Source organism: Erpetoichthys calabaricus, chromosome 1, assembly GCF_900747795.2.
Source record: "Erpetoichthys calabaricus chromosome 1, fErpCal1.3, whole genome shotgun sequence".
Classification (NCBI taxonomy): Eukaryota; Metazoa; Chordata; class Cladistia; order Polypteriformes; family Polypteridae; genus Erpetoichthys; species Erpetoichthys calabaricus.
In genome coordinates, this window is record NC_041394.2 from 247,296,081 (window position 1) to 247,309,811 (window position 13,731).

General features: G+C 38.4%; 1 protein-coding gene across 1 annotated transcript; it reads right to left on the reverse strand.

Moving 5' to 3' along the window:
• Positions 1-877: 877 nt before the first annotated feature.
• Positions 878-10,892, reverse strand: echdc3 (enoyl CoA hydratase domain containing 3). Its single transcript, XM_028813834.2, has 5 exons — positions 10,678-10,892; positions 10,012-10,133; positions 5,825-5,922; positions 4,625-4,825; positions 878-1,832 (listed from the first exon to the last, which is right to left on the reverse strand). The coding sequence occupies exons 1-5, from the start codon at positions 10,809-10,811 to the stop codon at positions 1,500-1,502; spliced, it is 888 nt and encodes a 295-aa protein (XP_028669667.2). The 5' UTR covers positions 10,812-10,892; the 3' UTR covers positions 878-1,499.
• Between the last annotated feature and the right edge of the window lie 2,839 nt (positions 10,893-13,731).

Here is a 13,731-nt window from a genome sequence, read left to right on the forward strand (position 1 = left end):
CTGAAATTGGGTGGTCATGTAAAAATGTGATTCCTTCACTCTACTAGAACATTATTATTTAAAGCTGACATTCATTGCATGACTACAACTCAAAAAAAAAAAAACTCACTTGAAGGTGAAAAGAAAAATGACAGAAAGACTATCAGAGTGCACCATGCTTGATACCACATGTAAATTCTTTCTCCAGCTTTTACAAGAACCTAAACCAGCAAATGAACCATTTAACTTTGTGTGAAGACATCATAAATGTAAGGCACAAGTCTCAAGTGTCACTGCTCTGTAGTGTGCCTTCCAAGTGGAATTCAAATATTCTCTCTGTATCTGTATACACTTTATCCAGGTGTTCCGGTTTCATTCTATGGTGTAAAGACACAATGTGGAAGGATATGTGGCTGTGGACTGGATACAAAACTACTGTATAATGTCCTAATATTCTGATAAGTACACTGGCGTGCCTTTGTTATTTTGGGTCCCAAGACTTTAGGACTCCATGATCTTACTGTCAAAGCTGCACTTGCACAACAGAGAGTGTGAACACTTTGGCCATTGACATGCTGAATGAAATCAAACTATTTTATTCTTTATCTTTGTGCATACTGTTGTACGTGTGACACTGAATTTAAGTCTCATATATTACCTCATCTGTAGTAACACACTAACTCAGCTTTTCAATCGACTCTTCTCAAAGAACCAGCGCTCCCTACATGAAACTAAGGAAACTGTCGCTGCACACAATACGCCGTAGAAGGCAATATAATTTTAATCAGTTGCTATTTTAAATGTTAAGACAGTCAAAAAATCAGATTTTTAATGATTATTAATCTGTTATTGATTGGGTAATAAATACCAGGAATAAATAAAGATAGGTGAAATGTCATGAGATATAATGCAATATAATATAATGCTGTGTACTGAACACAGTAGAGCTCTTCCAGGTACAGACAGTGTAAGTTACAGATATACTGTACATTTGATTCACCAGAGGAATAAAAGCACCAACTTTGAGTCAACAGGTGGAATTACTATGAGAAACATTAACTCTGGGCTAAAGTCACAGACAATGCACTGGAACTTCCAGCAGCTTAAAATGTTGTTTACCCCAAAATATACATCATATGTTTGGTAAATCCTTTGAACTGGATGTCACAACACATCTGGGCTGTCAAGCTCAGATCCTGCAAAGCCACAGTGCTGGCAGAATGTCATGTAAACAAAGTTAATTCCTCCTTTAACACAAAATCCCAGTGTAATTAGACTTGGGCTTTTCTGATAACTCACCTTGTTTGTTGATTTGTGGAAGTACTTTTGATTTTTGTTGTTGTTGTTTTTTTAATCACATGAATTAAGTAATTACTAACAATAAATTAAGTACATATCTTTCATGTTTATGGGTTACATTATTACCTGTTTTCCATGCACAAACCTTACCCCTTTATGAAACATTTGGAGACAAAGTATCATTTTGGCATGAGAAAAAAAAATCCTCTGCTTTTACTGCTCTACTCATGGGCATTATCAGGTGAATTTGTCCAAACAGGCTGGCGTTTTTCAATGAAGGCTTTTATCCCTTCTTGTCCATCTATCAGTGCTAAATTTTCTACCATAACCTGGGAGGCCAATCTGTATGCAGTTTTACGTTCCTGAGCCATTTGTCTATAAAATGTGTTCTTTCCCAGAGCCACCACAGGCCTACTGGCTTTACAGATCATCCTAACAATTTTCATGGTTTCCTCCTCTAGTTTTTCTTCTGGGACAACTTTGCTCACCAGGCCATGAAGTAAAGCATCGTTGGCAGAGATTGGTGCACCAGTAAAAAGCATCTCCAGGGCCACCTGGAATGAAAGGTTTGAACAATGTAAAAAAATGTTCTTAATAAGTAACAGAGGTATTTCAGTTCAATTAATAACGTATAGAGTAGAAGAGTTATCATTTTTATAGCCAGTTTGCTCCAGCTAGTTTACATAAAACTGTATTAATGTATTGTGATTGTTTTCAGAATGATTTACTGTACTTCCCTTGAATCATAAGCAACATCTGTATTATTTTTAAATGAAACATCAAGCCAAAGGATTCATAAATAACAGTCCTCATTTAAAATTCAAATTAGATTTTAAAATATTACCTATAAGCATATGGTTTACAGTATATAGCCACATGGCCTTGATTGACTGACTGACAAGAAATTCTTGGCTATTTGCAGACAATCTAAGGAGAAACTGTTCTTACTAATGCATCTCATGGTACTTAGGTCCAAATAAATCCAATCTTATTAAATAATTTACTTAATTTTGAAGAAGTAAACTAAAAAGACATTTCACATGTAACAGTGAGGGATGGCAATCTTAGTGGAGGTTTACGGTAGTTACAGAATGCCAGAGATGGTGTTGTTATATGTCTGCCTGCTATTCAGTAACATTGTGGCTTAACAGCTGCCTGTATTATTTTTTAAATCTTTATCTTAATGTTTTATATGCAAAGATAAATACAGAATAATCATTTTCAACTATACACAATGGATATCAAACTTTTATCAATTTCAAATTCTCTTATAACACAAAAAATATTGTCACAAAAAAAAATACAAATATGTGTGCTTGCTTTTTGTACATAATATATTACTGTCATTATTCTGAGACATAAAATTAAAAGAAAAATGTAATAAAAATTAAAAATAGACAAACCTATTGTGAACACATGACAACAAACCTGAATGTGAACTTGAAGTGCAGACCAAAGTATCTGAACCTAATATCCTGAGATTAGACAGGGTTTTCTGTTAACAAGCAAGCACTAAAGTCTGATTCCCTCCAGTGGTTATTTAGCACAAAAGCTTCTTCTTCAGCGCTCTGCAGCACAGGGGTCAGTGAAGGACTTTTAGTGCAGCCGCAAGAGTTATAGACAACAGGAAAAAAAGACTATTTTGTGACAGAACTGAATTGTGATTTTTAAAAAGAGAACCTACCTCTAACATTTGAAAGCATAGTTATGATATTTATTTCAACTTGCAAGAGTTACTAACACGACTTTTTTAAACTGTATTTCTATTTTTTAATATAGGTTTGTTGGCCACCTACTAAAACATGACAAGAATGATAAATAAATATATTAAAAATAGTATTTATTATTTTTTAAACAAAAACATTAAGTTTCATTCACTATACTTTGTCATATAAAATGGTTTTGTTCTCATATGTATTGTTGATGAAAATGTAGCACCATTCTTTCTTTCTAATAAAAGTACTCTTTCTTATTAAAGTTAAAGTATATTTTTCAATATGTGTTAAAAACAATTTGGATAAAAGCATGCTTTTTCCAGTTAACTCAGTTAGGATGCCATATGATATTAAGAGAATTTTCCACTGACTTTCTCAGAACAGTTCAGTCTTTAGAAGTTACAGTTAGAAGGAAACTTAAAGATCTTTGTAAAATAAACTTTTAAATCTTGATGGAAACCATTAAACAATACATGAATTGATGGTAAAGTCTTCAACTCTCTTTACCAGGCAGAATTAATATTATTAAAATAAAGATTCTTCTGAAATTAATTTCTTTTTCAGAGCATTCCCATATGTGTTAACAAATATTAACAAAAAAGCTGGATTCTAATGTAAGCACATTTCTTGGATGGCTAAAAGAGTGCATATTAAAAATACAGCACTACAAAGATTGAAAGCAGAAAGTAGCATGGCTCTATCTAACTTAAGACTTTACTACAGGGTTGCAAACATTTGTAATTTGAGGCAATGGAAGAAGGTAAAAAGTAACAAAAATATACCTGCTTAGTTAAGATTGACTAGTCAGACTGTACTTCATTTACTCATAAAATGCTATTTTATACTCCAGCCCTCCCTCAATTACACAGTATTAAATTCATGGAAGTCATTAGGTACCAGGACTTTACAGACTATTCATAACATTAATTATTCATCAATCTATGTAACACATGCTATAATTTATCTCCAAATTGTACACTGGACACATATCTCTTAAGATTATCTAAAATATATTAGGGATTAAGTCGTAATTGTGCAAGTTGTCATGTAGGCCTAGGCTCACTAGATCACATGTTTTGGAAATGTCCAAAAATTAAGCCTTTTTTGTGTGAAGATATTTATAACCAATATCGGACTGGATTAGACTATCTAATAAAAGATCTCTGTGATTTCCTACACTACATTATTAGTGCGCTGACTACTTATCCTGTCTGACACGGGCGTATTTCACTAATACTGAAAACCAGTACAGCTTCTGAAGATGTCAGCCATCAATATTTCAACATAACAAAATCAAGCATAACAGAATTCAGTTAAAAAAAAAACATAATAAAAATACACCCATAGGCTCACTAATTAAAGCACATTAAATCTAAGCATGTGAATTAATTTTATGTGCACCTTAAGGATAATTCCACTTATGAAAAAGCAGTGATGTTCCAGCTGTGAGTCAATGATGCTTGCCACATCTGTTTGCTACATCAAAAAAGAGAGAAAAGTTTCCGATACACTAATCACTCTACTTCATGTTGTTATTTTTTTTAGGGAAATTGTATTTCTTGAAACACTGCACATCTGATGATACCAAAGTTAAAATGAGTTTCTTCTAGCAGTTTACTTTCTGAACATACCTTCCTGGGTACAGCTCTGCCAAGGGCAACAGCAGGTGTTGAACAAAACAGACCAACATTGACCCCTGGGGTGGCAAACGTCGACTTATTAGATGCCACGGCAATATCGCAACTGGCAACGAGCTGGCAACCTGCTGCTGTGGCAGTACCATTTACTTTAGCTATAACTGGCACTGGAATATCTTGAATCAGATGCATCACCTACACATATGAAAATGGTAGATATAAAATAAAGAAGATTACTTGAGTTCATTAGGAAGTGAAACATATTACAATAGAATACAGACAAATGCATTTTATAGTCCTGCAGACAAAAGCAATCCATTGCATTCTGAGAAGACAGTAGATCAGCAGCATTTTTGTTCATTGTTGTCATTATATTTCTGAGCAGGTTACGTGACGTGTACAACTCAATTTTTATCATACTGCGGGCAGTGGATTTACCACTTTCTAGGAATTCATACCACTGAAAAAGCAGCATCTTACTATTCCTGACTACTAACTATGTTTCAGACCATCCAGGCCAACTTAGAGCTGGCAATTAGTCTAACAAAGAAAACTAGTAACCAAGGGAAAGAAGATAAGGAAGACACAAAGCACGGCACAAACTCCAAGCAAACATTGATCAGACAAGACTTAATAGGGCTATGAGATGGCCAAACTAACTACTCAGACACCATTACATTATTTAAAATTAATGGAATAGAAGAGAAAATGCAAAAAAAAAAAAAAAAAAAAAGATCAAACTGTTATTTAGAATACGACTGATTTGGAGTAAAGCCTGACCAAAGATGCTAAGCTTGTATGAAACATAACTGGAATCACAATATCCTGCATATGGAAATTCTCCATCTCCTGAGCGCCTCATCAACTGCATGTAAAAAGCAGTAATTCAGCAGTTTCTGCCTTATATTTTGGGTGAGCCCCAAACGTGCAGCTTGTCCTTGTCCTTTTGTTTATTTCTTATTTTATCCAATCACCTCAGTGATGGTGGGGTAATTGAAGGATGGCAAAATAATGCAACATCATGCAGCATAGGTACTGTTCACCATGTAATGCTTCTTGAGCACAGGTAAGTCCAGTTTCCTTTCAGCAGCTTACTCCTAGAGGTGAGATGGGTATTCCAAACCTCTCATCCCACCCTCACTAAAACATCAACTATGGGGATACAAAAAATGTTTCTGACTAAAAAGCGTTTACCTCTGCACAAGTCTCAAAGATTTTCGTGTGATGCTCAGGTCCTTGCTTTGATGTTAGCTCTGTTAAGTCATGGCCTGAGGAAAATACTGGACCTTCAGCTGCAAATGAGAAGGACAACATGCAGTTATACATCTGACCCAACCTAATGTTTACCTGTTTCACCCCCACAAGATTTATGGAAATATCTGAATCACAATTATAAAATGATCCAAGGTATCAAGGTGGCAAAAATGTACAAAAACACTACACCCCCCATGTACTTTTACATCTGCCACAACCTCTCAAGTCAGACACCTTTAAAACAGCATGTGAACATTTTCATTGATTTGCATAGCCTGGCGCCAAGAAGTTCTGTAAAATAATAGGTTTCCAAAACTAAAGACATGGTCTCTTATGAACATATGACAAAAAGTATACTATATGGACAAAAGTATTGGGGCATCTGACCATCACACCAACAGAGACTTTAATGACACTGCATTCAAGTACATATGGAGTTCGTCATCCCTTTGCAGCTATAATAGTTTCTGCTCTTCTTGGGAAGCTTTCAACAAGATTTTGGAGTGTTTCTGAGGGATTTTGTGCCCATTCATTCTGTAGAGCACTTATGAGGTCAGGCACTGATGCTGGATGAGAAGGCCTGACTCACAATCTCTGCTCCAGTTCATCCCAATGGTGTTCAACTGGGGTTGAGGTCAGGACTCTGTGTGGGGCAGTCAAGTTCTTCCACACCAAACTCATCCAACCACATCTTTATGGACCTTACTTTGTACACTGGGGAACAGTCATGTTGAAGTAGAAAAGGGCCTTCCACAAACTTTTTCCATACAGTTTGAAGCATAGCATTGTCCAAAATGTCTTGGTATGCTGAAGCATTAAGATTGCCTTTTACTGGAAATAAGGGCTTAGCCCAAACCCTGAAAAACAGTCCTACACCATTATCCCTCCAAACTTCACAGCTGGCACAATGCAGTTAGGCAGGTAACATTCTCCTAGCATCCACCAAACCAAGACTCGCCCATCTGACTGCCAAACAGAGAAGCCTGATTCATCACTCCATGTAACAAGTTTCCACCACTCCATATGACGCTTGGCATTGGACTTGGTGATGTGAGGTTTGCATGCAGCTGCTAGGCCAAGGAAATCCATTCTATGATGCTCCCGGCACAGTTTTTGTGTTTACATTAATATCAATAGAAGTTTGGAATTCTTCAGCCATGGAATCAGTAGAGCACTGGTGACTTTTACATGCCATGCAACGTACTGTTGACCCTGCTCTGTAACTTGACGTGGTCTTCCGCTATGTGGCTGAGTTGCTGTTGTTCCTAAATGCTTCCACTGTCCAATAATACCATTACAGCTGACCATGAAATATCCAGTAGGGATGAAATTTCACAAACCATCTTATTGCAAAGATGGCACCCTATCATAGTACCACACTTGAAGTCACCGAGCTCTTCAGAACAACCCATTTTGTTTCACAAATGTTTATAAATGGAGACTGCATGGCTGGGTGCTTGATTTTATACACCTGTGGCAATGGGTCTGACTGAAACGCCCGAATTCAGTAATTTAGAGGTTTGTCCTCATACTTTTGTCCATATAAGGGGGTATGTGGACTGTTGAGTTTAGGTGTTTCAGCCACATTGTAAAACAGCTGCATGAAATCAAACAAACAGCCAAGCAATCTCCTTTGACAAACACTGCCAGTACAACCCTGTTTACAAAAAGGATAGGTCAGTGCTATTAGGGTGAAGCGGAAGCGTGTAGGAGCGACAACAGCTCAGACACAAAGTGATAGACCATGCAAGCTCACCAAGCAGGGCTACCGAGTTCTTTTTTTAGAACAATCTAGATGAGAACAGGCCACTCAGCCCAACAAAGCTCGCAAGTCCTATCCACTTATTTCTTCTAAAATAACATCAAGTCGAGTTTTGAAAGTCCCTGATGTCCTACTGTCTACCATCCTACTTGGTAGCTTATTCCAAGTGTCTATGGTTCTCTGGATAAAGAAAAACCTCCTGATGTGTGTGTGTGAATTTTACCTCTAACAAGTTTCTAACTGTCCCCTTGTGTTCATTTTAAAAAAACAGTCTCGATCCAATCTACTAATTCCCTTCATAAATTTAAACACTGCAATCATGTCTCTTCTTAATCTTCTTTTCCTTAAACTGAAAAGGCAGAGCTCTTTTAATCTTTCTTCATAATTCATCCCCTGTAGCCTTGGAATCAGCCTAGTCACTCTTCTCTGGACCTGTTCTCAAGAGCATAGTGCGTAAAAATTTCCTATTCTCTGTTTCATCACTCACAACAGAGTCCAAACCGCTTCTGAAAGCATCATCAGTGCAACAACTGTGTGTTGGCTGCTTCATGAAGCTGGTTTCCATGGCTGAGCAGCAGCCCACAAGCCAAGGGTAACTATGTGCAATGCCAAGTGTTCCTTAGAATGCAGTAAAGCATGCCGCCATTGGACTCTGGAGCTGTAGAGGTCCGTTTTCTGGAGTGATGAATAAATGCTTCACTATCTGGTAGACTGATACATAAATCTGTACAGTATTGAGTGCATAGTTTATACTGAAAAGTTTGATGGAGGAGAGATAATAGTCTGGGGCTGGTGTTCATGGTTTGGGATGTTAATGCTACAATGACATTTTTGACAATTGTGCACTTGCAACTTTTTAGCGTTTGTTTTGGGGAGGCCCTTTTTCTGACTGGGCCCCTGTGCACAAAGCCAGGCCAATAAAGACATGGAGGAACTCCAGAGGCTTACAAAGCACCCTGAACACCTTTTGGATGACTTGGTACTTCGACTGGGCGTCAGGCCTTCCCATCCAATGAACCCACAAATGCTCTGTCGCTTGACTGGGCACAAATTCCCACAGATCCACTCCAAAATCTGTGAAAAACCTTCCCAGAAAAGTGGAGGCTTCTATATTTGCAAACAGGGTGAACTCTATTAACAATTCTGAAAGTTTTCAAATGAGACTCCAATCCAAGCTCATATTGGTGCGATGGTCAGGTGTCTACAAACTTATTATACAGTCGATTCCACTTAATTGGACGACATTGGGACGCGATCATTTTGGTCCTAATAACCGGCTGGTCCGATTACAGGAACATGCCCTATACATGTGCAACCAAGACGGGACGTGCTGTAAGTAACATATTAAAATGTCATTATGACTTTTATTGTGCTGCACATGCATATGGCGAACGTACAAACAAGAACTACGTGCATGTACGGATGCTTACAACTTTGTTTATTGATAAAGAAATCTACAAATTCTTCGAAACGATCTACACGACACTCAGCATGTGAAGCACAATAAAAAAGGTAACATTACCAAATTCCAGTCAACGTTTGAAGAACTTGTCTAATGAGATCCGACACATTCTGTTGACGCACTGCACTTGAACAAAATCACTACAAACATCTAACGCATCAATGGGACTGCCTTCATTTCCCTCCTGCATGAAATAGTGGCGCAAAGTTTCAATGCATTTCGGCACTAAAAGAGTCCAATTTGACTTTCTTGAAGCAAAAGATTTCTCGTGTAAACTTTAATCCTTATTGACAGGAAGGAATTCCTTGCACGGACACTCTTGTTTACGCTCGACTTCATGTCGCCGGCTACTGGCCGGCCCGTTTTAGGAAAGAAAGGGCAGGCATGTTCACCCACACTGATTTGCACTTGGTACAAATTTTCCGACTTCCTGACCTTTGATAAAAACATAAATTCTCCTGGGGAGCCCAGGGATCCTCCCGATGTCGCTGACCTGCTTTACATCTGCTTTCTGTGGGCGACTTGTGGCTTCTTTTTCTCATTCTCTGTCACGTTCTTTGGTCCGATTAAACGGAATTTTGGTCCAAATAAGCGAACAGTATTAGGCTTATGTAATATGATCTGTTTTGGTTCTTTAGGATTCGGTCCGAATAAGCGGCTGGTCCGATTAACAGGTGGTCCAATTAACCGGAATCGACTGTATATTGTAGAGTAAACACACTCTGACAAGCTTTGGGTTTATATGGCCCATTCTGAATTCTGATTTTGTAGGCCAGGCGGTCACCAAGAAAACCAAAAAATGAAGCAATTCTTAGTTCCAGTTGTACAAATGGCATGGGGGGAGTGATTTAACCAGAAAGAATTCTCTGACTACAGTTATTGAATTAACAGAAAATCATATACCTGAAATAATTATAACTCTTAGAGCACTGCTGTCTGCCTCATGGAGAATGTCAGCATGAAGAGAATTCAGCATAGCCAGGGACAGGGCATTCCTTTTCTTTGGATTGTTGAGAATAATGTTCCTTTAAAGGAAATAAAATGGACATGGATGAAATCTATTTGAATAGTTACGGTTTTTAAACTGTTTTTTTTTTTTTACGAACTATTACAAGGATTAGAAAAATAAATGATCGATGAAATGTTACACCATTTGCCTTGTCATGGCGTTCTATGTGAAAAGCAGGATTGAAACACCGACTAAAACAGGAGTACAGTGACGCAGAGGTTGGCACAAATCCTGACCATTCTGTCCATGAACTTTGCAGGTTCCACTGCTCAAAAAACGTTATCACCGGGAACGGGGTTTGGAATTGTGTAAAACTTACTAAATAACTGAACGTAGCACTTCAAAGTAAATGAAATGTAACAAATACCAGACCATGACACGTGCAGAGATGCTGCGAAAATATTAAAGAAAAGCGTATACTTGCAACTTATTTTTTCTGGAGAGGGAAAGACGAAGCAGTTCATCTATTTGTCACAAGAGGGCAAATGCATATAAAGCAAAAAAACATTTTCTCGCCATCTGCAAAGTTATTCCATTTAAACCGCTGTGTCACTGCCCACCTCACGCCGTCCTTCTCACAGCGCACAGTCAACTTCTCGGTCTCCGCACGACTCCCGAAACTCCTCGTGCATTGAGCTGCACTCCTCAACATCGACCAGACCGGAGCCCGGAGTTGCACTGAATACACAGCCATAACGAGCCCGCGAGTTACTTTAGGAAAACAAGGAAGTGCAGCAGCGCGCGGGAAGAACACCACGCCGAATGACCTCACGGCTTTGCTCATCTGCGACCCCCAGCGGTCGGCGGAGAGAACACAAGAACGACGCCGGGAAATTCAACGGAGTGAAGCTTCTACTGCTGGAGAGGAGTGGATCTCGAAGGCAGTGCTGAGGACCTTCTGGGGCTGCTGGTTTGTGTGCCAGCCTGTTTCATAATCAGTCAGGCGTTTCACCATTAACTGAGCTCTTTTAATTAGCTAGTCTTTATTATTATTATCACTCAAAATGTATTTCAGGATAGTCCTTATGCTACCACCTATGTGGTCCAAGGCAATAACACAGGGAAGTGTTATGTGTGTACAGTATATTGCATGTTTTGGGGGATTATGTTTGTTTTAAGGAATTTCCTCACTAGGTGACATGTATTTAAAGTGCCTGCTTTCTGTACTTTTCTGTATGTTTATTGGTTTCTATGTGATATCTCTAAGCTTTTGTGTAGCGTATGTGAGATGGATACAACAATGGACATAAAGATGACCTTCTCCATACTTGTGCATTTTATTTGTGTTTGGTACAGTAGTGTCAATAATATTTGTAGTTTTATTTTGTTTGTCTACTAGCGTTACATTTGGTTTGTTATGGTAGATTGTTTTGTCTGTATATGTAGTTCTGTCCCAGTTTAGTTTATATGTGGCATTTTCTAATCCCCTTTTCAGGGGGTAGGGGGGATAGGTGTACAGTATTGTACTTATAATACAGCTTGTTACTCATTTGTGTTGTAGCGACAGTCCTTGATGCCTAATTTTTGCTATCTGGTCATGTCTGTGCACATAGTTTGTCTGTGTCAGTAGTTTATAACTTTATGTGATGTGTTCAATCGTTTCTTGTTCCTTGTGTCAATATCTGCACGTACACCCTGTAATGTTAGCATATATTTTCTGTAGTTTCTCGTGTTTATAACCTGATCTTGTATGACCAGAGTAAACTCCTCTATTTCACCACAGCAATCTCAACCACACAAGGCTGATCAATTTCATGAAGAGGTCTGCCTTGTTTGTGTTTTAGGTTGTGTGGTTGTTACGTCCGTCCCACGCTGACTATGCATCACTGATCGTCTCCCCCAGGAGCTGCTTCACGCACATCATGATGCCTCCCCCACCCTCTCTGAAGTTTATTCCACAATACAGGCGAAGAACATGAACTATTGCTCAATTTGTGTGGAAGAAGTTTGTTAAATTATTAATTAATTCATCTCTCTGTGTTTAAATGAATTATATCTGAGCACGTGGAAGAGTGAGTCGCTCTACTTTTGGGGTGGTGGTGTGTTTTGTGAGCAGTGTTAGTGTTCTCCTTTGGAGTTGCTGTAGGTCAGTTTTTGACCAATGTATTACTCTGAAGGAATATGGCAAACATATTCATGTCTTTAATTGTGATGTATGCTTTGAGGTGTGTTTTTAGCATTTGTGAAAAACATGATGTATACTGTTTTGGAAGAGTATATTTAATTTCTTTGTGTTGTTAAAAGTTTGTCCTGTTGGAACCCAAGCTAACTGTATAGTTTACTATCTGTCATGGCCTCGATTCAGTGGCAGTGTTTGAGAGTATGCCCACCTTGTCTAAGGATCCCCTTCTCTGCATGAATTGTTGTATGTTTGTCCAGTCCCAACTCCAAGTGTATGTCTTGTGAATACTTCTGCATTATTTCTAGTAACTGCTATAATGGTTTGGTTAGTCCTGTGTGTATCTTTATATCGTCCCTATAGAACAGATGTGATAAAGGTGTATTGTTGGTGCTGGTTTTTGACTTTGTATTCATTTTTTGTGTTGTTTAATCTGTTTGATAATGGGTTGGGGGCTAGAAAGAACCAAAGAGGGCTAAGTGAGTGTTTAGTTAAGAGGCATTAGCTCTCTGGAAATGTGTTCTTTTGAATTGTGGCGTTTTAATTTACCTGTATTTAAATAATTATAAATAAAAAAGGTATTATCCCCACCCCTCATGCAATATGACGGTTACAAGATTACACGAGAAGCATAAAGGACAATCTAGCTCTTTATTGACGGGTTCATGCGGTATTACAAACGGGAAGCTTATGACAGACATATCAAGTATATGAGAGACTTGATCTACTCAGTCTTGCCATCTTTCGTTTGCCACGCTGAAAGGATTTTAACCGGACAGAAGACATAATCTTCTGCCCGGCCTCGGACAGAAGACATACTCTTCCGCCCGGCAGCTTCAAAGTGTCGGTCGTAGCTCCATCCTTATATTGGGTTGCTCCATGTGCAGGCTCTTGGCTCTGGATCTAAACAAGGACAGGAAAGGACTCAAACCCCACCTTCAAAAATACCGGAATAGCACAATGCCTACATACAGTTCTCAATCTCCCAACAAGGAAAGAGAATAGTGTACTGACAGAAGACAAAAATATACTAGTCTGTCTTTAGGCTCTCTAGTCCTGTGCTTGGCTCGCCAATTCTAAATACTGAAGCTGTGCCCCTCTGTACCATACTTGGTCTGCCTGTATGAGTGAGTCCATAACAGTGGGCACAGAGAACAGTGACATTAAACTTAAATAACAAAACATATTATAACAGTAAGTCTCTGTGGAAGATGCCTCATCTTATTTGTAACGAGTCTGTGTGTATTGATGTGGCGCTGATACTTACGTGTAGTGTTGGTCTCCAGTTTTGTTATTATTATCTGTTCTCTAATTCTGCATTTAGAAAAGCACACCAGCGTGGCTTTTAAATTTATAAATATTCATATTTTTGCTCTAGCTTTAAATGCTGACCTCTGTTTTGTTGTCTTCATATTAATCTGCCTTTTTCTGTGCTCCCTAGATTGTATCCTAATAATGACAATTACCAACAAGCAGAGTAGAGACCTGAGCAAAA

Excerpts from the sequence above, each read along its gene's own strand:
- echdc3 (XM_028813834.2), bottom strand. The coding sequence starts at position 10,811 with ATGGCTGTGTATTCAGTGCAACTCCGGGCTCCGGTCTGGTCGATGTTG. Across the intron at positions 4,826-5,824 it reads TCTTTGAGACTTGTGCAGAG|GTGATGCATCTGATTCAAGA; the intron begins GTAAACGCTTTT and ends TCATATGTGTAG. Across the intron at positions 1,833-4,624 it reads GCAGAGCTGTACCCAGGAAG|GTGGCCCTGGAGATGCTTTT; the intron begins GTATGTTCAGAA and ends CTTTCATTCCAG.